General features: G+C 39.8%; 1 protein-coding gene across 2 annotated transcripts in view; it reads left to right on the forward strand.

Annotated features, from left to right (window-relative positions):
- Positions 1-1,203: 1,203 nt before the first annotated feature.
- Positions 1,204-27,084, forward strand: part of uvrag (UV radiation resistance associated gene) — a 172,086-nt gene continuing 146,205 nt past the window's right edge. The window contains exons 1-6 of one of the 2 annotated variants that reach the window (XM_047379500.1): positions 1,204-1,876; positions 5,614-5,731; positions 8,974-9,008; positions 10,132-10,293; positions 16,468-16,542; positions 16,661-16,746. In XM_047379500.1, coding sequence (XP_047235456.1) covers positions 1,772-1,876; positions 5,614-5,731; positions 8,974-9,008; positions 10,132-10,293; positions 16,468-16,542; positions 16,661-16,746 — 581 coding nt within the window. In that variant the 5' untranslated portion in view covers positions 1,204-1,771. The remainder of the gene's footprint in view (positions 1,877-5,613; positions 5,732-8,973; positions 9,009-10,131; positions 10,294-16,467; positions 16,543-16,660; positions 16,747-27,084) is intronic. The other variant, XM_047379499.1, reaches the window with a different exon arrangement.

Consider the following 27,084-nt stretch of genomic DNA (forward strand, 5'->3'; position numbering starts at 1 on the left):
TTGATTCAGATGATTAGGTTCATAGCTCGTTTAGAGACCCTTTTAATGATATGCTAATTTTGTGAGATAGGAATTTTGGGTTTTCATGAGCTGTATGCCAAAATCATCCGTATTAAGACAATAAAAGACCTGAAATATTTCAGTTAGTGTGCAATGAATCTAAAATATATGAATGTTAAATTTTCATCATGACATTATGGAAAATAATGAACTTTATCACAATATGCTAATATTTTGAGAAGGACCTGTATTTTATTGAGATCAACAGAAACCAATACAAACTTGTGCATAATTGCATGGAAGTAATGGATACAGGGTTTTAAAGCTTTCTATAAATAAAAATCTGTGACAGGGATTTGTTTTCAGCCCATTTACTCTGATACACCTAAATAAAATCTAGTGCAACCAGCTACCTTCACATGTAATGTATTTAGTAAATAGAGTCCACATGTGCAGTGTAATCTCAGTATAAATTCAGATGTTTTGTGAAGGTCTCAGAGGATTGCTAGACAACATCAGTGAACAAGCAGCATCACAAAGACCAAGGAAAACAGCAGACAGGTCAGGGAGAAAGTTGTCAAGAAGTTTAAGGCAGGGTTACGTTCTAAAACAATATCCCAAGCTTTGAAACATCTCAGAGCTCTGTTCAAACCATCATCTGAAAATGAATAGCGCAGCTGCAAACCTACCAAGACATGACTTTCCTGGTGACGGGGATTAATCAGAGATAAACCACCAATAAAATGAATTACATTTTGTGGTTGTAACATGACAAAATATAAAAATGTTAAATGGAAATAAATGCATTTTCAAATTACTGGATATAAATTCATAAATGAGGTTAAGAAAGAGATGCAGGTGTTTAAATATTATTTCCTTTCTACCGCTGAAAATAGGTCTGTTTTATGTGGATACTTACAGAAACAACCAAATAAAAAGGTCTGCAAAGAGTCGGGATCTGGTTCAAATTCACAGAATCAATATTAAAATAGAAAGTTAGTAGTTTATGTGTAAAAGGCTGCAATGCTGTGGCGTTGCTCCCTGGTGGTTGTTTGATATTCTGCGTGTGACTTTTTGCAAAAAATATTTCCTGTTTTTTAACTCCATGCATACTACATATTATTAACAATTACAATTAACAGTAACATCTGACAAAATACTATAGAGGAGCTTTAAGAGTTTGTATGCAATAATATAGCCTCAATGACTTTTTGGCTGTGTTTTTTAAATAATGTTGATAATATGTTGAAACTTAAATTCCTGCTACTCGAATATCTGCATATGCTTTTTTAATAATATTAATAACAATAATAATAATGTCAATATCGACTTCAGTGGCTTTCTACAACAAAAACAATGGATTCCAGCGCTTTTCTGTCACCTGCATGTCACGCTGCTCATACAACTTCCTCATCTTTCGCACATTTGACAGATTTCAGCGGACGCTTGTTCCTTCCTCGTTGATTAACAGCTCATTTGACCAATAGGAACGCCTGTGACCAGACGCGAGACACGCACTTGCTTGACAGACGCCACTGTAAGCCAATCATGGCCCACAGTGACGTACTCCCATACGGCGAAGGTCTTCTGTAGCAGAATAGCTAGTATTTTGTTTACGTGCCGCAGATGGACTGACAGCTGTCGCAGAGCTTTACGCACATGAACATTTGTGCCTGCGTTCCTGTCGTGGTAGCCTGCAACGTTTGGTTGGAAATGTTGAGGATGGAGTGTTTTGTTGAATGAGGGGAACTCGCTAGATGCCGACAGGAGGATGAACTCCATCACCGGTCGGGCTCTTGCTATCCCCGCCGCCTCTGTCACCAACTCTGGAGCTGCATCCTCTCGAGCCTTGCATGTGGAGCTCACATCCCAGCAGGTAAATGCAGACTCCCCATGAACACCCTCTTTGGCACCAGCTGCGGTTAGTCGAACTTAGGAGAACCTGAACAGAGTCACGTTGTTGTGGTTTGCTGTAGTTTACAACTGCTGCCCGAAGAAACCAGGCCCGTCAGACTGACTGCGACCTAGTGAGCTAGCCACAGCTAGCTTGTTCCAGCTGGCTAGCAGGAAATAAACTGACTTCTGGAATACTGGGGTCTCTCAGCGTTCCCACCTGCGTTTGTATTATTAAGATAGGCCCTTACTGCTCTACGTAGGGACTGCTTATCGTGAAAAACCTTGTGTTTGTGTTGCCAGCAGTTATGCTTCAGAATATGAGACAGAACTTGACTTTGCGCCAAACTGCATGTGACAGGTCACTCACTGAGGGGAACAAGTTGCAGGGAATCTCGTTGTATTGTTCTCACTGTCATTTTATTGATATTTTCTTAACTTCTGGCTTTATGTCACATTTAATGTTCATTTAACTCGAGTAGGAAATTGCGAAGCAACATATTTACTCTTCTTCTCAGTCATTTATTCATTCTGTCGTCAGAGCCTCTAAAAACCAACTGCACGTTTGTGTTAATGCAAGTCATTATCTGGAGTGTGCTCTATACTCCTTGCACTACTTCACTTTGGCTTAAACCACATGAAGCTTCAAGGGCAAACTCTGGTTTTAATTCTTTTACTTCGTTAAACCACTTCCTTCCACATCTGAAACCAGATTATTTACAGAAAATGAATTCAACGATAGTCGGGGTGCTTCCTTCACTCAGTTTTCTGATAACCAAGTCTCACCAAAGAACTTGAGGTATGGTGATGTTACTGCCACAAATTATAGAGCACAGCGTGGTTTGTGGAACTGCTTTAAAACTAATTATTCATTTTTTATTCCCAAATCACTTGAAATGGCATCTGGATTGATTGCCAGGTCTCGAAGATATCAGGTGGATAAAATAGTTTGTGTTTAGCCTTCGAATGGTTTTGTGATATTATGATGGGCCGCAGCTGTGACAAGATTGTTTTCTAAATATGGGCTGTGTGTGTTTTCATGTCAATAAGTAAACCCATTCAATGAAGACTTGATGAACACACTTAGACACTAAAACTCATTGTCCTGTCTCTAACGGTGCTTCTCAATTGAATTGATCCACAGTAGCAGTCAATTGTTTGGACCGTCCTGTTCAATCAACATTGTATTTTCTATTAGCTTGAAACCTAAAGAGGTTAGTTCAGTTAGTTAGTGTTATGGTCTCATAATAACTGGCACCCAGAAGAATCTTTCTTTAATAAGCTCACCTGCAAACCTTCTATTTTAAATGTTTTTGTTTTAATATATGCTACTGCTCAGACGTTAATGCATCAGTCTCATCTGTGTTAAAATGTTTGTTTTAAACTGAATTCGGCTTTAATTTGTGTGTATAGTACATTTATCTGACAGTAAAATTCAAGGCAGTTATTCCTGTGACATAACATAATAGCATAATAGCAGTTATTTTCAACCCATCCAAACGTGCTACTTGCACGGCTACGTTTAGCAAACCTTATTCTTAGTACGGCTTCTTGGTTGTGGGCAAAAAATATGTGCATAGTTGACATTGAAATCACGGTTGTATAAAAGGATGGCTCTTTGAGCGTATGTTCAATAAACTCCACTCACTTTCTGTATTCGATGGAATACTAGAAGTTTGAATTTCAGGTGCTTCAGCATGTTGCTGTGAGGTGTGCATTATGTTTCCCATTGTGTATTTTTACTCATATCTCCATTTTAGAACCTAAAGTGTTCCCAAACAAACAGATTCCAGCCTTTTTTGATAGCTAAACTCTGTTCTGCTGCCGTCGCTGTGGCTGCTGGTCATTTTGCTCCGTCACCTTTTCAGACCATTGCTGGATTATATAGTTTTAAGCCCAACATCTTAAACAAATTGTTTCCTCCTACTCCTGGATGTTCCGTGCTACTGACAGGGGAACATCCTCTTTCTTCCATCTATATTTGCGGCGACGTTTAAAAACGGCAAAAGATACTTGGGTTCAGTCTTTGAAAGCGGTGGAATCTCCCAGCTGTTGGGAGACGTTGCAAAATAAAAGCATACTGGCAGATAAGAACTACATTCTTTTTCATTACCGCAGTCTTTATTGTCGGGAGCCAAAATTAAAATGACACCATAAATTAGATGAATTTCACAGCCTGAATTCTTAGTGATAACAATGATCATGTAGGAATCTGTGTGAAGGAAGACAAATGTATGGTTTCCTACAGGTGTTTACACACCGGGGCCTAAGTTTACATTTATTGTGTTATGTGGATTGTTTTATATGAAGTCTGTGTTTAGAGTCGTAATGAATCTGTTTCAGATGCTGAGTTAAGCTAGCCCTTTTAGCCATGCATTCCAGACACTAAGAGGAAAGCTAGTTCTCATGATTGCTGGACTCAGTTCCTACCAGTTTCATTCAACTCTGAAAGCATGCAGAGAACTTTGTTTCATATCAAGCTTTGCTGTGAACTTCTTTGATTTGTTTTCATGTAATTATATTTTAGAAAGCCAGTCTGCTGCTGTAGTCCCGTCACATCTTTTTATGTTTCTGCCTGTGGTTCTCTATAGCTCATTCAGAAATGTGCAGTGATATTTTTAAGGTGGTGGGGGGGTTTCAAAGTCCCCAGTGGAACAATCAGTAATTTTGTTTCTTAGGGCCATAATCTTGTAGGGAATCCCATGACTCAGATTCCACCTCTGCTTGGCTGCTGGACCGACTGATCCAGGAAACGTGCAGCGCCAACGATGTGAGCTGAAACAGGAAGTGCCTTCATCCTTCCCCTATAGCACACATATATGCACTCACTTACTGATGAGACTTTTGTGGCCAATGTCTGATCTCAAATGTTTTATAAAGTTTTGACCCGCAGATCCTAATCCAATTTTTTATTTACTATATAAAGACTTAAGAAGTGCATTTATTTATTTTTGTAGCCGTTCTGAGGTGAACTATCATTAATTATTTATATAAGAAGCAGAGGTGACGACACATTATAATAAAACACGGTTTTACTATTATTTCAGCACAAAGACAGACAAATGATCTCTATTATTATTATGACTAACACAGTTTTCAGCATCTTTATATAAGCGATAAGCCTGGCTAGCATTACTAAAACAGCAGAATGTGTGCATGCTCGAGAGAATGTGGACGCTTTAATTCAAAGATTTCAAACATATCTAAACTAGCATGTTCCATGACGGATACAAGTTAAAAGTGGTGCTCTCTGTTTGCTTGCATTATTTTACCCTTAACTTCTTCTTCTCTCAGTTACAGCATCCACACCATTAAGCATTGTTGTTAGTGTGACCCGGCAGTGCCAAGTATGGTTATTCCCTAAAGGGGAGAAAAAAGGATCGGATGTTTTTTAGGTTTCTGACCAACCAAACCCTGATCTGGTCCAACGTGACTGAAAATCAGCCCATTCCAGTAACCGGTACATTTCTCCCTGCATGTGCTGTTTAAGGCTGTTTTGGTTGCAGCAGGTTGTTTGATTCTTTTCTGGTCTCTACGGGAATCTATTTTCACTTCTCCTTGGAGCAAGTGAGAGTAAAATCTGTAGAACTTGTATTGTATCTGTTAATGATCTTCACAGGAACAAAATGAACATGCAAAGAGCAGTTCTGCTGTTAGCATTCTGCTGGTAATATATTGTATCCATGTTTTTTTCTCCGTCTTTTTTCCCTGGTCTAACAGAGACGGTTGCGTCATCTCCGGAGCATTGCTGCCAGGAACATAGTGAACAAGAATGGTTCTCCACTGCTGGACACTTACTTCACCCTCCACCTCTGTGTAGGAGACCGCATTTCTAGAGGTCAGTGTAAACACTATAAACACACAGACCATCCCTCTCTCTAGATGTGTGTTTTAAAGGAAATTTCACTATTATGAACAATTTACATATAGGGTTTTTACAAAGAAATGTTTGTGCATCTGTGTACCCTAACGCAGACGCTGATTTTGAGAACAGAGGACCTACTTTGTGCTCATGCATTATTGCTTTCTGCTTCAGAAGCCACAGCAGCAGCAGAGGCAATGGTGCCTTCACAGAATGGGTGTTTTATTTCTTTTTTATATAAGGATCTACTCATATGGTGGATAGATATATTTTTATAAAAGGAAAAATCAGTGTTGGAATATGGTGTGGTATAAATTCGAGACAGTGTAAATTATTAGATTGAAGCAATTCACAATAAACTTTTTAGTTATATTTTATGCTAACATGAGGCTTGAGTTCTTTTAAATGGCTGAAATAAATGCTAAAACAGACTCTTCACTGGGTAGCTGTCAACAATGTCTACTTTAGGTGAGATACAGCATCATCATGAAACCTAACACATGATCCTGTCTCTCAGCTACCTCTGGCCATTCATTAATCACCAATCTATCCAAGCATGTCCAGCACACATGAACTTTCAAGAACGAACCAAAGGAAGCTTAGATTGAACTCGGCAGGAAGGATATAAAGTGTTTTGTTCTACAGTTGTGTTCAAAATAGCAGTCCAACTAGAGTAACCAGATCAATCACTGTTTTTGGTAGGAATCATATTACCACAGGGCATATCATTTACTAGTAGGTGTAGTAGAATCATAGAAAACCAACAGGACCAATATTCATTACATGCATGCTCCTCAGGCTGTGTAATTGATTAATAGACTAGTTCAAAAATAATTGCGTTGTGGAGTTCAATTTCTGATGTCATTCATTCTGTGAAGAAAACAGTTAAAGATGTTTAAGGATGATGTCAGCACATGTTCATGCATTTCTCTCTGAAAACCTGACAAAATGGGTCGCTCCAGGCGTTCAGAACAGCATACTTTGTTGGATGTTGATTGGAGAGGAGAAAATATATAAATAAGTGCAGAAAATGTTAGGCACCACCATTGAAATGGATTGAAGAATAGCCAGAAAGGCAAAGACTCACCCAATGATCAGCTCCAGGGTGATCCAAGAAGACCTGAAGTTAATGGTGAGAACTGTGACAATTAGAAGATGCCTCTGAAACTAATCTATCGACGAGAAGCCCCTGCTAGGTCCCACTGCTAAACAAAAGACGTGCTGAAGAGGATACAACTTGCCAAATAACACATCAACTGGCCTAAAGAGAAATGGAGAAACATTTTGCGGACGGATGAAAGTAAAGGTCGTCTTTTTGGGTCCACAAGCCGTCAGACGACCTCCTAACACTTAGTTGGGGGGTCAGGTCGCTCTGAAGACAGTAAAGCATGGTGGTTCAAGCATAATATGGGAATGTTTCTCTTACTATGGTGTCGGGCCTTTTTATCGCACACAGGGGATCATCCATCAGTTTCCACACAGTACTGTGCCAAGGTTTTAGGCAGGTGTAAAAAAAACTGTAAACAAAGAATGCTTTCAGAAATATAAATGATTATTCTTATTAATTTACAAAATGCTAAGTGAGCGAAACCCAAACATACAGCCAAAGTCATTAAGAACTATCTTCAGTGTAAAGAAGACCAAGTCTTACTGGTAGTGATGGTATGGCCCCCACAGAGCTCTGATCTCAACATCATGGAGTGTGTCTGGGATGACATGAAGAGACGGAAGGATGTGAGGAAGACTCCATCCACAGAAGATCTGTGGTTAGTTCTCCAAGATGTTTGGAGGAACCTACCAGCTGAGTTCCTTCCAAAACTGTGTGCAAGTCTATCTAGAAGAACTGATGCTGTTTTGAAGGCAAAGGGTGGTCACACCAAATATTGATTACATTTAGATTTCTCTTTTGTTCATTCAATGCATTTTGTTGATTGATGAAAATAAATGATTAACACTTCTTTTTCTGAAAGCATTCTTTGTTTTTTCACACCTGCCTAAAACTTTTGCTCAGTACTGTATATCAAAATACTAGAAGAGGTCATGTTGTCTGATGCTGAGGGTGTTTCAAAAAGACAGCAGCATCTTCGATCCAGACCAACAATTTCACAGTTCTGAAGGGGCCAGCCCAATCTTAAAGATTCTTCAGTTTATACAGTAAATATTTGAGTTTGTAAAAAAAAAAAAAAAAAATGCAGACAGCTGTTTTGTTGAAAAGCCAAGAGTTCATTTTTCTTCATAATGTGAGGTGTTCCCAGTGCATGAAAATAAAAACATTTCTAAGCTTTACTCACGTCTTTAAACACACTGCTATCATTTTGAACATTTATTACCAAGTAGCAGCACTACTGAGGGAACTATCATTGGTAAAGTCCACTGATCTATTCTGCCAATTGACTCAACCCATCCAATCTGTTCTAGTGGCAGGAAATGATGTGTGTGGAGAATAACACTGCAGTGGTCCTGGTGTGGTGTTACATTAAACCATCATGCCCTCTATCCTTGAAGCCAGCTAACCCTTACAAACGTCGGCCAGTACAAAGTGTAATAACGGCAGGTTGACTTCAACATAGAGAAGGTGCTCAGGTTGCTCATTCATTTTTTGTGAAAGAGGCTATTGACCACGTAAATCTACTCCACACAAACTCCATATCAAAAATCCTGAATTATTCCGTTGTTCTAGTAAAAGGACTTTTAGAATCTGTAGCAGCATATCCTGCCTTTAGGGCTAACAATATATTCAGAGATGTTCATGCATTCTTTAAAACAAGATGGTATAAAACTGAATTCTGCACACATTCCAAAGGGATTGCCAAGAAAGAAAATCTTGCATTTCCTGGTCTGGCCTGCCTGTATTTTGAATCTATCCTCAACAGAGAATGTGTGTGATAATTCACGTGTTGCATACCTTAATGTTTGTTTTAAAGAAAAACTGACCAAATTAAAACCCAAATGCTCACATTACAAAGTGCAAGACTATATTTAGATAACTTTACAACACTAAAATGTAGAAATAGATGTATAATAATATAAATAGGAATGCTTTGGGCTCGTACTGTCTGCAGTTAATGTTAAAGTAAATGTGGCAGTAACTTGTTTTAAGTCAGCATTTTTGATAAATTAACTTTTTTCTGTTGGCATTATAAATTCTCCTGTTAAGATTTCGTGTGGGTTTCTTACATTTATTTAGCACTTGTTTGATGTGTTTTTCTTTTTGGCAGATTTTTACAAGAGTGAAGTCATTCGAGACTCACTGGTGAGTACACTTCACCTTCCCGTCTGTATGCTGTTATAGTTTCAATATGATAAACCTTTGGTTCATTTTGTTACAGCAAAGAAAGAACACGAGCTCTGTGCGTTAGTGCACGTGCCAGCAGAACCCACTGAGAAATTGTCAGTCATGGACTCATTTATTCTGTCAGTTCTATAGCCTTCTATCTAGCGTTTTTGTATTGTTTTAAAGACGGCTAAGTTTTAGCAGCTGAGCTAAACAACAGCCATCATGAAAAGAACTGAGTGTGATTTACACTGTCTATTTATTGGGCTTTAGGCATTAAGTAGATGCACAGATGATTTGTCTATATGGTTGTCATACCACTTTGGCTGTTCTCATATCTATCTGGATGACAGATGCTGGTCTGCGTGAAGCACAGAAGCAGCCAAAAGCAAAGTGAAACATTACTGTTAGATTTTACTGCTGAGTCATGTGCTGACCTTAGCTGGTGTCTGTGCACACATCACTGTTCCTTACTCCGTCCTCCTGTCATGTCTCATCCTCACAAGCTTTTGTTTAATTTCATGTCCTTGACTCTCTAGAGAACTGTTTCCTGTTGGTCTTCCTGTTTTCAGTGCATCTCTGTTGCTGACCCCTCCGGTTTCTTTGCTAGACTTTTGAATCCTCCCATTTCTGGGATTTTGTTTCTCAGATTTTTTTAAGAAGTTTGTTCTTGCAAATGACCCAGAGTAGCAGAGTTTCTTCTCTCTGTTGGAGGAAAATCATTGATGTAAATGACCTCAGTAGTGTCTTCTTTAACTACTTGACATGCTGGTATTTAGGAAGGTCAGAGCTTCAGCATAAACTCAAGTAGGACTCAGCCTTTTGGGTTAATGTATATTAGAGCAATGCGATTGCTCTGCAGTGTGTAGCATCACATTTCAAATATAACAGAAACGTTTTTGACCTTTAAATTTTTATTAATTTCTTTGCCATGTGCTTGTTTTTACCTTTTAACCACAACTATTACATTAATAAAAAATCAATAAACCAGTTGGTATTTACATCAGATTGGCTCTATTCAGCCAGGATGATTTAATTCTGGCTCTGATTCTTGTTGTGTTAGCTGGTACCAGATTCCAGGTGTGTGTTTTATGTGTCCCAGAACCCAACTTGGCGGAGCCTGGACTTTGGTATGCTCCCAGACCTTCTGGACACTTCAGTGTCCTGCTTCGTGGTGAGGATCTGGGGAGGACAGGAGGACCAGTACCAGCTTCTCATTGAATGGAAGGTCAGCTTGGATGGGCTCAGATACACAGGACAGCAGGTCAGCAACCTTTTAAAACAACATGCATACTTAGAGAAGATGTGTACACAAAAAGACCGCTTGGTTGGATCACAGTATCCATCAAGCACCCCACTATAATATCTCTGGTAACAGCAGTTGCAACAATGAGCTGCTGTAGCAGCCAATCCTCCAGGGTGTTCACTGGTGGTCAAAATGTGTGCACACAGCAAACAGTTGGTCCTGTGAAGGTTTTAACCTTGAACTGAAAGCTGATTTCCACTTGGTTGTTGACATTGTGAAAGCAGTCAAATACATAATATGGCAGAGATAAACATGGCTTATTTAAAAATGTCAAATTAATGATTAAAATAATGACAACCACAAACTTAAACATGTTTTGGGAAAGTTTTATGTGATCAACATAAATTACTGCATCGTTGTGGAGTGGAAAGAGAAGGACACATAGGCTTGTATTTTTTAATGAATGAATGTCTTTACTGTCATTACACAAGTATAACGAAACTGAAAGTGCAGAACTCAAGATGCATGAACAAAAGTAAAACACATAATTTAACATGTCATAAAAACAGCAATAAATTACTAAGACAACAAACCCTTCAGTCAGGACACAGTGTAGCTGCTAAAGAGCTTGTCCAGAGTTTAGTGTGTTTATGGCTCTGGGCTTGAAACTGTTCTTTAGTCTGTTTGGTTTGGTTTAATGTGTCCTGTACTGTGTCTTGTTAGTTCAAACAGGTGATGTCCAGGGTGGAGGGGTTTCTGACAGTGTGTATTGCCTTTCTGAGACAGCGTACAGAGACAGGCGTACAGTTACTCCAGTGACCACAGGGGACAGCCGGTAATCTGGGCTGTGGTGATGACCCTCTGGAGTGCTTTCCTGTCTGCAGCCAGGCAGCTGGAAAACCAAACGCACAAGACAGCAAGTCAGAAAGCTATCAATGGAGCTCCGGTAGAAGGCCACCAGCAGTCTCTGTGGGAAGAAATTATTCCTTAGGACTCTCTGGAAATAGTCTCTGCAGTGCCTTCTTGATGATAGCTATAGTGTAGGTGCGCCAGGTCAGGTGCACGCCCAGAAACCGGAAGTCAGAAACCCTCTCCACACAATCCCCTCCATTGATCAGTGGCTGAATGACTGTGTTCTTCCTCCTGTCCACCATCATCCCTCTTTTAGCTGTGTTCAGGAGGAGGTTGTTCACCCTCCACCACTATGACAGCTGCTGCACCTCCTGTCGATAGGTGGTCTCATCCCCCAGAGAAGAGTCCCACTAAAGTGGTGTCATCCACAAATTTAATAATGGTATTCCTGGGGTTTGAGGGGGTGCAGTAATGAGTGTAGAAGCTGTAGAGCTGTGGAATCAGCACACAGCCCTTGGGAGACCTGGTGCTCAGACTGATTGCTGAGGAGAGGTTGGGGCCTTTGTCAGGAAGTCCAGAACCCACATGCAGATGGAGAGGGACACCCCCAGGTCCATCAGCTGGGTCACCAGTCTACTGGGGAAAATGGTGTTGCACACTGATGCCTGGTTCACACAGCAGGATTTTTATGCCAAGTTTTGAACCGATGTCCGCCTTCTGATAAGCCCCGATCATCGTGACGGCTCTTAAGATAATCTTATGAGATATTCCTGCTCTGTGTGGTGTATGAAGAGTGATCTAGTCTGCTCAGAAGGATGTCGGGACCGCTCCAACCTCAAATCGGGGATACTCAATATGTTGGATTGTCTTGGCCCGTTATCTTACCGTGTAGGGTGTTCCATGAAGACAAACGAGCACACAGCCTGTTGAACGTGACGTGTAGCGAGGTCACGGAGATACAGAGGGGAATGACTCTGAACTCACATTTGATCTTCAAAGGTTTTGCGAGATTTCCCATCTCCCGTTTGTGATTGAAATCTGTTCGTGTGTTCAATTCAATTCAAAGATACTTTATTGATCCCCGAGGGGAAATTAGAATTCCAGTACAACCCATCCAAACATACATCATGACACAAGACAAGGAGGGGACGGGTCACCGAGGCTTTGCTGCCCACTCACAGGCGCTGCCCTTGTTAGATGAGAAAAGAGGCCACATTAGGTAAGTAGAGGGGAAAAAAAATCATATTTCACACTTTATCCTTAGCAGGATACAGTTTGAGATTGTAAAAAACCTCAGCACATAGAAGCAACAAGTTGACAAAACAACATCATGCCGGGAACGGTTAAGGTGGTGTGAGGGGTGCATATGTTTATCTTGAGCATGTGTGTGTGTGCAAGTGAGTGTGTGCAAGTAAGTCCATGAAGCACTGCCCCAGAGGCCATTGTCCTTGATGGTACGTTGGAATGTTCATCAACCGGCCACAAAGTTCTGAGCAGGTCCTCAGGGAAGGGAGGGGGGGCAGAGGGAGCAGAGCGTCATGTTTACATAACTTCCCGGAGAAGTTGAAGATAGCCAGCCATCAAGGCCGTGCAGGGGAGCCAGATTCAGAAAAACAACAATTATTTGGGTTAGGCTGACTCTTAATTTTCCGTCAGCCTTGAGAATCTCGCTGATGCTTCTCAAAGGCGAATCCAAATAGCCAAATTCCTGGTCTTTCGCCAGATCCGAGCGAACAACTTTCTCCAAGATTTATTCCATTTCACCCCTGAGTCCAGGAACCGCAACCTGCCTGCGATCCTGTGTAAGGATCACATCCAGTCTGCGATTCAGCTCACGTAACATCTCAGTCTGAGTGCTGATCGATCTGAAGATCCCATCATACATGCCAGGCAGCCTCACAATGGCCAGAACAGCTGCTGACATTCTCCGAATTTCTCTATATGCCAGGTAACCGCTGACTCCAAAAAGCAGAAATCCTGATATCAAACATCCAATTATATACATATCTTCCACGTCCTCGACTGACATTATCGACAGACACACAATCCTCCACTTCTGCCGGGAGTCCATCGTGTATCCGGAGAAAAATGTCCCGTCCGGGCAAGTGGGCTCTCGCGACACCTGTCTTCTCGTCGAGAACATTTGATCAATTGCATTGAGAGACCAGCTGACCAAATCCATATTTTGGAAGAATTTGGAAGATGTGCAAAAAGAGGCTCCAAAAAAAAGACAAGACACAGAGCTGAAGCAGGGCAGATATGGGAGGGGTGCGGGAGACCTCCACCGAGAGCAGGCCGTGTGGCTGGACACCACAAACTGTAGGACCAAACCTGCTACACCCATGATTTCTTTTTTATCGTCACGTGTGGGGCCTCTCAGGCTAGGCTAAAGTCTAGCATATCTCCCCTGCTGATTAAGGTGGGACAGAGCAGTATGGAGAGCTGTGGCGATGGAATCTTCTATGGACCTCCTAGAGCTGTAAACAAACTGGGGGGGAGCCAGGAAGTGATACGGGCCTGAACAAGCTTTTCAAAGCACTTTATTCTGATGGGAGTACAGTAAGTACTGCAGGGCAGTAGTCTTTCAGGCCACTGGTCGTGGGATGATGTTGGAGGGCTTTTAGCATTGGAGGATGGCAGCATGCTCAAGGACCCATTGAAGATGGTTATTTTTTTGCTAAATAACTTAATCTCACTCAGACTGGAGAGTAAAAATCTGTGAGCTTCAGTCTTCCCTCAAGTTCTCAAGGAGGTTCCTGACTTTGACTGACCCATTCACTAGGTACTAGCAGCATTCATTTTTCCAACTTTTTGAAAGTATGTTGACAGAGGTGAAGAGAGTGGGGAAAGGAAGGGCATCAACAGGCCAGGATTTGATCCAGCAAAAGCCTGCGTTGAGGACTAAGGCCTTGGAACATGGGTTGCGTGCTAAACCCCCTGCACCACTAGCGTTGGGTCCTGATCTACACCTTTTCATTGCAGCTCTGTATGAAAGAGAAATCTCCACCCAAATCTCAAGACTTTTGCAGCGTCTATCAGATTTTCTTCCAGGATTGTCTTGTATTGGCTCCATCCATCTTCCCATCAACTCTGACCAGCTTCCTTGAGACCGTAGAAGAAAAGCACCCCACAGTATGATTGCTGCCACCACAGTGTTTTAATATGGGAATGGGAAAAAATGATCATGGTAAAATGGGAGACATGCAGTATTTTTGCATGTTGGTCAAAATGTAATTCTGCTTTCATCTGACTAGACCACCTTCTTCCTCATACTGGTTCTGTCTCTTTCTAGACTTGTAGTGAACTGAAAATGGGATCTCGCATAGTTTTCTTTAAACGATGGTCTCCTTATTGCCACTCCTCAATAAAGGCGTGATTAGCACAGTATGTGTACAGAGGATTTGTTTCTCCCACCTAAGTTGTGGATTGCTGCTACGTTGGACCTCTTGGCAGCTTCTCTGAATAATGCCAGTTTATCTGGACAGCTATGTGTTCGTAGGTTTGCAGTTACATTATATTCTTTCCATTTTTAGATGATGGATTGAATCATTCCCAGTGAAATGTTTGGGCAATTTTTTACAACCTAATTCTGCTTTATTTAGGCGCATCAGAGTAATGGACTGAATATAAATACACTTCAGACTTCTCAGGATTTGATGTGGAATAAAATTAGAGATCCTCATATAATCTTTTTCTTCCACTTCACAGTTATGCATGACTTTGTGTTGATCTGTCACATAAATTCCTACCACCTTTTGCAAGGCCATGTTATTTGGTACATTAGATGTGTATCTGACGTAAACTCCAGTAAGTATTGTTTTCCTTATTTAAATAGTTCTCCGAAATTGTTTCCAAATAAGGCCGCGCCACTGTGTCTCTGGATGCTCTTATAATCTTATTTTTCCTTTACATTAAAATATTGTAACCTTTTTTATCTTAAGTTTAAATGCTAACATGTGTAGATCCATAGATGAACCGTTTTTGCTGTCAGTACCTTTGAGAAGTGTTCCTAGCCCCACACAGAACAGTGTCTGTTTTTAATAAAGAACTGTCTGTGGCTCTGTACCTTTTTTTTATAATATATTGAATGGTCACGATCTCGAAAGCTCATTTGATAGTGGTTTTAAATTATTTTCGGATTGTTACATTATTGTTTAATTTATACTAGATATAAGGTCCTGCCTATTTTTCTCTCTCAGAAATAGGGTTGCAAATCCTATGTTTTCCACTATAGTAAATCCTATATTCCTCTCACTGTCGAGTACCGTAAATTCTGTTAAGTAATAAATCCTACATTTCTGCATTCCTTTCTTATTTTATGCTGCAATAAATCTAATGTTCCTAAATGTGAACAAGACAATATGAGGGCAGCTCACTGCTTTCTTTTATTCACATCAGGAAAAAGATTTTTGGTTAATGTTTTAGGAATTAAAATGCACAAAACCCATTTATTTCTGTTAATTGCCTTTTACAGTACACAGCAAATACCTAAAAATTACATTGAAATGATCAAAATTCTGCCCTTTTTCCTTTCAGACAAATCCAGCCAGCAGCGATAAAGTAATATTTTGGTACTTCTCTCAAGTGTACTAATATTACAGCATTGTTTGACCTTTCATATTCAGTGGGGAGAACAAGTATTTGATAAACTGCTGATTCAGGAGGTTTTCCCACTTTCAAAGCATGTAGAAGTCTTTAATTTTCATCATAGGTACTCTTCAACTGTGAGTGACAGAATCTAAAACAAAGATCCAGAAACTCACATTGTGTGATTTTTTTTCAGTACTTAATTTGCATTTTATTGCTTGACATAAGTACTTGATCACCTAACAACCAGTAAGAATCCTGGCTTGCTAGGGCCTTTTAGGTCTTCTTTAAGAAGCCCTCCTGTTCTCAACTCATTACCTGTATAAACTGAACCTGTTTGAACTCATTATCTGTATAAAAGACACCTGTCCACACACTCAAACTCCAACCTCTCCACAATGGCCAAGACCAGAGAACTGTGTCAGGACATCAGGGATAAAATAGTAGACCTGCACAAGGCTGGGATGGGCTACAGGAAAAGGGTTTGGGGAGTCAACTGTCTGCTTCTAGATCTGAATGAAGCGTGTTACTTGACTCTGTGTGTTTAAGAGTTTTGAACACTGAATAAGAGGAAAATCAGTCCTAAAATACCTCAGAACAACCCCTTATGTTTTGCCATTCCTTCACAGTGGGACTTTCTTCAAAGCTCATAAACGGATAACTCAGTTTCATGCACTTCCAGATGTCTGTCATACTTTGTTCTCTCTGACTTGGTCCCTATATTCAGCCTCTAAACCCTCGCTGTGCCCACAGATTCGATCCAGATACCCAAATGAAATCATATTTGGACTGAACGATGGCTACTATGCAGCTGACTTTGATCACAAGGTCTGACGTTCTGACTGTTTTTCAAAGATTTTGCACAATTAGGAAACAACCAATCCTAATGTCAGTAGTTCCATTTCTATGTCGCATAACTTTGGTATTAAACATTTGGCTGTTTCAGGATCCGTCTGAGCGGAAGAACCACAGCCTGCTCCAGGTCGATCAGAGTTCAGTCAGGAACTCCTACAGTGTTTTCTCTCTGCTCAGGTAAGAGTCCTGCCACTCAGTGGCATTACATCCAGTTATCGCTGATCACATATACTTTTCATTTATTTCAAAGGCATCCTCCCAATGTGGCAAAAAACTTACTGAAGACATCCCCCTCTATTGGGCCAAATAAACCCGGATCCACTTGTTTGTCATTTTAAGTGACTGGACTTTCTTCCTGTAGCCTGGTATTTGTATGTTAGGCATTTTCCGTCCAGCAGATGGAGCCAATATAAAAGCTAACAATAGTAAGCCCTGGTAAATGAAGCTTGTTGCATCTAACCTGATATGAGATGAAAGAACCCGCAATTTACATCGTGTTTACTGGGCAAATGCAAAAAATGTCCGAGATTTTCACCACCTTATCTATATGCTAGCGCCACAACAGAGATGGAAAGCAGGGTTAAAGTATTTGGGAAATGTTACCTTAGACCTGCCATGTTACACCACCAGAAGGCGACAGAGAAAAGCTCTGAGAAGGGGAGCCCTGGTACAGTCATTAAGGACATGAGCCATAAGAAACCCCTGGGATTTGTTGACAAACAGGTTTGTTGCTCCACAGCTATATTTAAATGTGGTAACATGTAAACACTACTTTCTGAATCCTCAGGGCTCTCCCTAAGGGAAACCCTGTGTTAGCTGGAGTCTGATCATATAACAGCATAATCACATCCAGTTTGCCCATGGAAATGTATATCTGGATGGTTTTACTTAGACACTCGTAAAATACGATCAGGGTCCTATCATTAGGAGAACTGTGAAATCTTCCACAAACATTTTCCCTCTTTAGGGGGGTCGGCTATGCATCACAGGACTTTGTAGTATCAAGGAAAAAGGAATTATGCCAAAGCCTGCTGAACCTTCGCAGTGCTCCTTTATTATTGAAGTGGTCATGGTTTATGTTTATATCAGCCCAGACCATTGCCCTCCTAGGAGCTCACAGAAAGAAAAAAAAAAGCCCAGTTTGAGTCATAACTTTTCTGACCTCTGCTCTTACGTTTTCTATTATTGCAGCCTTCAATCACATCCTCTTCCTTGTATCAGTGCCTTGGGGGACTCTACAGAGTTTAACACGCTTATACAGAACTCCCTTCCTCCATCACACTGCTCTGCCTGCAGCTCCTCTCCCCCCTGTCATAGGTTTTACTTGGCTTAATGTGTTCTTATACACATGGGCTTTTAATATATACAGTAGAATGATTAATTATACATTGTATACTCCAACAGGATTCGCCTCTAAACCATCGCCTGATATGCAGAACTGCGGTTAAGTTTTTGACCCTCAGTCCTCCACATTCTTCAAAGTACGTTAATGTTCCGTACTGTACGGCTTGTGGATACATGCAGTGTTTTCTTATAGTATTTTATGTGATAGACCAACGCAAAGTCTTTGCATAACAGTGAAGTGGGGGAAAAATGATGTGGTTTTCATAATTCTTTAAAATAGAAATCTGAAAAGTGTAGCATGCATTTGTGTTCAGTGGCCCTGAGGTAATACATTGTTGAACCAGCTTTTGCTGCAATTACAGCTACAAATGAATTGGGGCATGTCTCTACCAGCTTTGCACATCAAGAGACTGAACTTTTAGCCCTTTCTTCTTAGCACAGTCATGTAGGATTTAGCATTTTTTTATGTCTTGCAACAGATTCTCAATTGAAATCAGGTCTCGACTTTAACTGGACTTTTCTGACATAAACATGCTTTGGTCTTAATGAATACAACTGTATGTTTTAGAGTCTAACCCATTCCATTATTGCCTTGGCAAGGGCTGCACAATATTAGAAAATCACGTTATTAGGGATACTATTGATAAAAATATTAAAATAACCATATCAGTGGTGATAAATAGCTTCTTTGTTGGTCATTTGTGCTTCCACACTCTGGGAGATTGCTAGCATCATGGCCACTATAATCTGTGTCCATTGTGGACATCTACTCCAGGATGACTCCATCCACCAGATTGTCTTTTAAATTCTCAAACAAAGTATGAACTCTTAACACATATAAATAACAAATAAGCCATAAATTATGGCATTTAGACTCCTCGATATTGCGATATGAAATATATTCGTGATTTTTGTGCAGCTGTAGTTCAAGTTGTATGGTTAGGGTTGTTGTTCTGTTTATACTTCAATCCATCCCATTAACTCTCACCAGCTTCCCTGCCACAGCTGAAGAAAAGCATCCCTACAGCATGATGCTGTGTTAAATTTTGGTCTCACCTGATGTTTCTATATATTTGCTCCGTCCCCTTGCAGCAAACTGCAAACGGGACTTTTTACGACTTTCTTCAGTTTGCCACTTTTCAATAAAGGCCAAATTTATACATTACATGAATAATAGCTGACAGATTATCCCATTTGAGCTGCAGATCTTTGCAGCTCCTCCAGTTACCATGGACTACCAAGCTGCTTCTCTGATTAATGTTCTCCGTGCGAGGCCTGCCCGTTAAGATGAATTGCAGCGTCTTGGTAGGTTTGCAGTAATGCCATGCTCTTTACATTTTCAGATGATTGATGGAACAGTCCTCCTTTGCCCTGTTCTTTAAGTGTCTTTACATCTTTCTCCCTGACCTGTCTGGCGTGTTACTTGGTCATCATGATGCTGTTAGTTCACTAATGTTCTAACAAAGTTCTGAGGCCTTCACAGAATACCTGAATTTATACAGCGATCAATCACTAATTAGGTGCCATCTGAAGGCAAGTAGGTAGACTGGATATTATTTGGGTGTGTCCGAGTAAAGAGTGCTTGAAGACATGTTCAAACCAAACTTTTCAGGTTTTTATGTGGAAAGAAAATGAAAACCATTTTTTTTTTCTCCCACTTCATAAGTGTTGTGTCACATAAATCCTAATTAAGCATTTAGTTTTGTTGTTGTAAATTGACAAAAGGAGAATAAGAGGTGTGAATACTTTGTTACATATTACTTTTCTCTAAACTTGTGACGTGGGATTCAACAATTCCTTGAAATACGACGAAGAATAATGTTACGGCCTGATTATATTTTCCCTTATTCATACTGCAAGTATGGACCCTTAGACCATTCAAGAACAGAGATGTTTGCCCACAGGGGGACACCTGCATTGCTGGATTTGGCTCATTGTCCAAGTGCAATTACATATTTCTCAGAACAGACCTTTAATGGAAAACAATGTATGTCTACTTCAGTAAAAAAAATAGCAGCACTTTAAAAAAATGTCAGTAATTTGTCAACAGATTCAGCCTGCTTTTCAGCACGGACCCACTTGTTGACACCCTTCGCTTGTATAAATAACGCGACAATGTGGGCTTGCGAGCACAAGATGTCTCAGATGGCGGAATAAAGAGAAGAGTGCACATATCATCAATCAGCCAGCTTTTGTCTCCCTCACACAGGCTGAGGTGAAGGGCAGACTGCATCTTACAGAGATGGGCCCCAGTGTGGGTAGAGTAAAAAGCCAAAGCAGACGGTGACGAAGATGATCCAGCTGCTCAACAAAGCATTTTTTCTTTTTGCTCCCTTTTTCAGAACTTGATTTTTAAACAGTTAGAGGGGAGGGATGTCCTGTTGGGGCTGGTGAAAGATATTATTACCCCACATCATCAAGCTGCATTTTTGACTGGTTGAATATTAACAAGGCAACTTGACAGTTGGGAACTGTTTCAGTTTAAAACATTTCAAAGTCGTCCTTTGCGGCGTGTTTGCAGGAATGGCAGCCTAAAGTGCCGTTCGAGTGGAAAACCTTGAGTGATACTCACAGCTCTTTGAAGGTTAAGTGTTATGTACTCACTCACAGACACTGAGTACTCTTTCAAATGACAACAAAACCCTTGTGTATGCTCAGTATTAAAACACCGGCCCCAGTGACACATGGCAAACATCATTCTTGAGGTACAACTTATACGGTTCAGTGCAGTACCTCAACCCCCTGGATCCTTAGGGGGGAAACTTTCTTTTCTTCTCCTGTAATTAAAACCATATGTAGCCTATGCTGCCTTATTCACTATCTGAAGTATGCATTTATGTACAGTATGTGTCCACAGAAGCAGTGTGCAGTAATGACGAAGCTCTGTGGGAGGTCCTTTGCTTTCTTAGACTGTTGGATAATGTTTTCCTTCAGACACGTCTACTCACCTGCTGGTTGGATGATCTGAGCTGTAGGATCTTGTTAAGATTCTCCTTTAAGTGGGCAGTCGGATCTGAGTATGGATGACCTGACGGTCTCAACAGGCACCAAGCTGACTGCATGAGCTTAGAATTGATGCTGCAATTTGGACACTTCTGTTTTCATTTCACACTGCTGGAGAAGACATCCGTTTGAGAGGAAGTAAACTCTAATCTCATGTAAACTGAGGCTGTGCAATGTGGCCTTGTTCTTCGGAGATTACACATGAAGTCATGTGGTTATCCAGTTATCCGACTTTGTAAACAAAAATGACCAGAATGCAAAAATCCTTGACATTATTTTCATTATTATTATTATTTGTTTTGTTCCATGTAGCTAATGACCTAATTATCTCTTTGGAAAACAAAAAACCACGTACTGTGATTTTTGGATATTTGTCTAAACTGTTCGATTGTGTAGGTCATAATCTTCTCTTAAAAAGTCAGCTACATACAGGCTTTAGTAACCTGGTATTGATTTATAGTTTCCTACTACCTACCTGGGATGGTATTTGTGTCTATAGATGACTACAAGTTTGCAGTATAATAGATGCACATCAGTTTTCCTCAAAAATAATCTTGGGGTAGGTTGGGATCCATCCAACTTTTATACAGATGATACAATTATTTATACTGTGACATAATCTTGGCAATTATTTTTATGTATAGCACTGTTCATACAGAAGGTGATTCAAGGTGTTTTCCTGGAACTGAATTGAAATTCTTTGTAAACACAAACTTGGTAAATAATACTTGGTGTCATTACCTCAGAAGTCGAAACTAGGAAGTTGGAGCTTACGTTGTGTCTGAGTTGTAGCTTTTTAATTTCATGCTTGTTTTTGTTTGTATTTCTAGCAACAGCAGTTTTACAACAATAACAAAGTGCACTTGTATAGTATTATATCAAGACCGAAGACCCCAAAGCGCAAAGTCATACACATTCATGCACACATTCACACACTGACAGTGGTAAGCTACATGATAGCCACAGCTGCCCTGGGGCAGACTGACAGAAATGAGGCTGCCATACAATCGGCGCCACTGAGCCCTCTGACCACCATCAGCAGGCATGACGGGTGAAGTGTCTTGCCTGAGGACACAACGATCAAGACGAACACAGTGGGGAACCCACCGGATAGAGACGAACACCTATCACCATCGCCCTAATGACAAAAACACTGTTGTACACAATATTTCACGCATATAAACGGCATTGAAACATCTCTTAAAATTACTGGAAGGTAGTATGTGTTCGACTGACTAAATATTGCATAAATATTAAAGAACTGTTAAAAACAGTCAAAGTAAGAACGTTTTACTACTATTGATGCGAGTAATAGCCATATTGAATGCGGACGTCAGGACCAAAACATTGATATCTGTCTTTTCTGCATTGAGTTGGAGGGAATTTGACTCATTTCATCTTGAAAATCTTTGACAAAACAACTGTAGAGGACTATGGTTAAGTTGTAACACAGAAATATAAAGGTGTATGTCATTAGCATAGATGGTGATGGGGATGTTGTAGGATATTATGATCAGCTGTATTGAACGAAGCACTAAGATCCAGTAAAACCAGGACCTAAGTTTTGGAGCAATGACTAATAAAAAAAGGTAATTCAAAACCTTTACCAATGCAGTCTCTGAAAAAGACTAGAGGCGTTTGGTTTATCAGAAAGTAAAAAAAAAAAATTTTAATAAACCTTTTAATTTACTTTTCTGTTTCAATTTAATCAGCAGAGCTGCAATACTACTTAGCTCCTACCCTCCCTGCAGCCTCACCTGACCAAAACAGTGAGATTCTGGAAGTTCTAAACTCAGCTAATATGGCGAGTAGAGCCAGAAAAATAAACATACGCAACCCTCTTTAGCTGATAAGGCATTAGCTGTGGTAATGCTACAAATTAATTTTACGACATTCGTGTTTAAGAGCTACTTAAAAAGCCCAGAGCTGCTGTATCTGTAACAGTGAGGTAGTAAACCTCCCGCACAACATAAGCTAAAGCCATCTGTTTTATCATTAGCTCCACAGACACGGACAACCCAATGATGGTACTCTTTTAATCTGAGCTCCTCCGTCGAGATGCGCTTCCCAGAGCAGAGTTCTAACGACAAAGGTGCCATGCCGTGCTGGGAAAAATGAAATCAGCATCTTCATAAAGCTTACAATTACCTGGTAGATGCCTGCATTATGTGTGGACTTAATAAAATAGAGTAGACCATCACCAGCCGATGACATGGCACCCCAAGTCATCACTGACTCTGGGAACTTCATACTGGGCCTCGAGCAGCTTAGATTGTGCTCCTCTTCACTCTTCTTCCATACTTTGATTTCCAAATGAACAAAACTTACTTATTGTTATGCCATAACATAGAAATTCTGTATTTTTTGTTTTATGTAATATTCAACATTCTTTTTGAATCAAGTTTAGGAAAATTTGGTAAATACATTTGGGGTTTTTAATAGCTGTAAATTAATGTTTAATATATATCACCCCATGGGTAATAATTCTACATTTTGTTGCACTAGTTGTATTGGGATACTCAAATGAAAAACGTTTGCTATGTTATTCTAGTTTAATAAGCTGCACCTGTGTGTATAACACTCCTGATTAGCTTCTTTTGATAGTTTCTAGATCATGTACAAAATAAGCAAAACCTTTTAATCAAGCACATGTGGAATGAGCTCCAGAACTTACGCAACTTGGATTTTTTTTACTCTCATTTAGAAATCTGAAACAACTGTTAAAAACCGCTTTGGTAGAGCAGTATTACTGTTTTTCCAATTGTTTTTTTTACAGGTAAAGGATATATTACTGTTTACTTTCTATTTTATTTATTTGGTTATTTTGTTTTCTATTTCAGTGATTGTTATATCACTGAAATTTATTTAACAGGGACAATGTACAGTTGGCTATTTTTATCCGTTGTCCCTGGAAAATTTGAAAAATATATCTAACTACAAACAACAGAAAGGTCAAACTATGACAATACAAAGTTTAAATGAACATACCTATACAATGATAATATCTTGATGGTTTTTTATCCAGTTTTTTTATTGTCTGTTTGTGTAAAGACTCTAGGGATTGTAGTGTTGTTTTGTTTGCTTGTGACCAGGTTGAAAGACCGTAGGTTATGTGTAATATAACCATAGCATGCATGAACATTTTAGCTGCCTGTAGTGATAACTGTGATCTTATGAACTTGGAAATACTAAATTTACACAATTACAGACTTTTTTTAATCTGAGATTTAAAAGTAAGATTTGAGTCTATTATGACGCCAATATTTTTAAATTCAGTTTTTTCCGCAGCCACATACAGGTCCTTCTCAAAATATTAGCATATTGTGATAAAGTTCATTATTTTCCATAATGTAATGATGAAAATTTAACATTCATATATTTTAGATTCATTGCACACTAACTGAAATATTTCAGGTCTTTTATTGTCTTAATACGGATGATTTTGGCATACAGCTCATGAAAACCCAAAATTCTTATCTCACAAAATTAGCATATCATTAAAAGGGTCTCTAAACGAGCTATGAACCTAATCATCTGAATCAACGAGTTAACTCTAAACACCTGCAAAAGATTCCTGAGGCCTTTAAAACTCCCAGCCTGGTTCATCACTCAAAACCCCAATCATGGGTAAGACTGCCGACCTGACTGCTGTCCAGAAGGCCATATTGACACCCTCAAGCAAGAGGGTAAGACACAGAAAGAAATTTCTGAACGAATAGGCTGTTCCCAGATTGCTGTATCAAGGCACCTCAGTGGGAAGTCTGTGGGAAGGAAAAAGTGTGGCAGAAAACGCTGCACAACGAGAAGAGTTGACTGGACCCTGAGGAAGATTGTGGAGAAGGGCCAATTCCAGACCTCGGGGGACCTGCGGTAGCAGTGGACTGAGTCTGGAGTAGAAACATCCAGAGCCACCATGCACAGGCGTGTGCAGGAAATGGGCTACAGGTGCCGCATTCCCCAGGTCAAGCCACTTTTGAACCAGAAACAGCGGCAGAAGCGCCTGACCTGGGCTACAGAGAAGCAGCACTGGACTGTTGCTCAGTGGTCCAAAGTACTTTTTTCGGATGAAAGCAAATTCTGCATGTCATTCGGAAATCAAGATGCCAGAGTCTGGAGGAAGACTGGGGAGAAGGAAATGCCAAAATGCCAGAAGTCCAGTGTCAAGTACCCACAGTCATTGATGGTCTGGGGTGCCGTGTCAGCTGCTGGTGTTGGTCCACTGTGTTTTATCAAGGGCAGGGTCAATGCAGCTAGCTATCAGGAGATTTTGGAGCACTTCATGCTTCCATCTGCTGAAAAGCTTTATGGAGACGAAGATTTCATTTTTCAGCACGACCTGGCACCTGCTCACAGTGCCAAAACCACTGGTAAATGGTTTACTGACCATGGTATCACTGTGCTCAATTGGCCTGCCAACTCTCCTGACTTGAACCCCATAGAGAATCTGTGGGATATTGTGAAAAGAACGTTGAGAGACTCAAGACCCAACACTCTGGATGAGCTAAAGGCCGCTATCGAAGCATCCTGGGCCTCCATAAGACCTCAGCAGTGCCACAGGCTGATTGCCTCCATGCCACGCCGCATTGAAGCAGTCATTTCTGCCAAAGGATTCCCGACCAAGTATTGAGTGCATAACTGTACATGATTATTTGAAGGTTGACGTTTTTTGTATTAAAAACACTTTTCTTTTATTGGTCGGATGAAATATGCTAATTTTGTGAGATAGGAATTTTGGGTTTTCATGAGCTGTATGCCAAAATCATCCGTATTAAGACAATAAAAGACCTGAAATATTTCAGTTAGTGTGCAATGAATCTAAAATATATGAATGTTAAATTTTCATCATTACATTATGGAAAATAATGAACTTTATCACAGTATGCTAATATTTTGAGAAGGACCTGTACATGTCTGTCTCATAATTTGCAATTTTTAATTTGGAGAAGAATATTCCACCTGGTTTGTTTACATAGGGCTTTACACATTACTGGTTTAGCCATTCTGATACAGGGACCATTGACCATGTAAGTTCATCAGCTACTTGATTTATTTTTTTATGTGTATAAATGACAGTATCATCTGCATACATTTGAATAAAGACATTAGGACAAACTGAAGGGAAGGTCATTTATGTATAGAAAGAATACCAGTGGCCCCAAAATGGAACCTTGCAGGACACCTGTTAACAGAGGAAGGGTGGGGGGTGAAATGTAATCATTAATTCTGATTGACTGTGATCGTTATAAGTATAATTCTATCCATTTTATTGCATCTGTTGAAAAATTGAATTTGCTTAATTTGGTCAATAATATTTTGTGATTTTGTTTCAAAAGTTTTGTTCAGGTCAAGAAACACAGCACCAACCACACAACCCTTATCCAATAATTGTTTTATATTTTCTAAAAAGAAGCAAATGGCAGTCTCTGTAGAGGGTTGAGCTCTGAAGCCAAATTGCATTTGGTGAAGCGAAAAAGATGTGTTTTAGATGTGTAACCATTTGTTGAGCAATGAGTTTCTCAGCTATTTTAGACACTGTCGGTATAATACCGATGGATCTGTTATTATCATTGGTTGAAGGGATCATTTTTATAGACAGGAATAACAGCTGATGACTTCCATACTTTGGGAAATACTGCCTCAGAGAAGAATTTACTAATAAGTTTGGTTATTGGGTTGTTAATATGGAGTGAAGGTCTTTCAACATAAATGTATATATACCATATATCTCTGTTGGTTTGGAAGGTTTGAGTGATCTTATTGTATGTAAAACTTCAGTTTCTTTAGCACCAAATATACTAAAAGTTGGCTCTAAACTATTCATCGGACACATATTTAGTTTGTAAAATGGGAAACTCTGGGTAATAGTGGATATAGATTCAATGAAGTAATGATGAAAAGTATCTGGGACTCTGTGAATTATTTATAATTTCTCCATTTATTTTTTATCTATAAAAGTTTTGTCTTTTGTGTCTTGTCCTACAAGTTGTTTCTTTCGTTCTCTGCAATATCTCATCCCAGTCAATCTGGATAGCATTTTTAAATCCTTCCTGTTTCTTTTTTTTTGAGATTCAGAACAATGAAATCTCTTTTTTTGAAAGCTTCCTAGCCACAGGTATCAAATTGTGGTCAGAGAGGCCAGCTAGCATATTATAAGAATTAATTATTCTC

The sequence above is a fragment of the Girardinichthys multiradiatus genome, chromosome 11 (genome assembly GCF_021462225.1).
Source record: "Girardinichthys multiradiatus isolate DD_20200921_A chromosome 11, DD_fGirMul_XY1, whole genome shotgun sequence".
NCBI lineage: Eukaryota > Metazoa > Chordata > Actinopteri > Cyprinodontiformes > Goodeidae > Girardinichthys > Girardinichthys multiradiatus.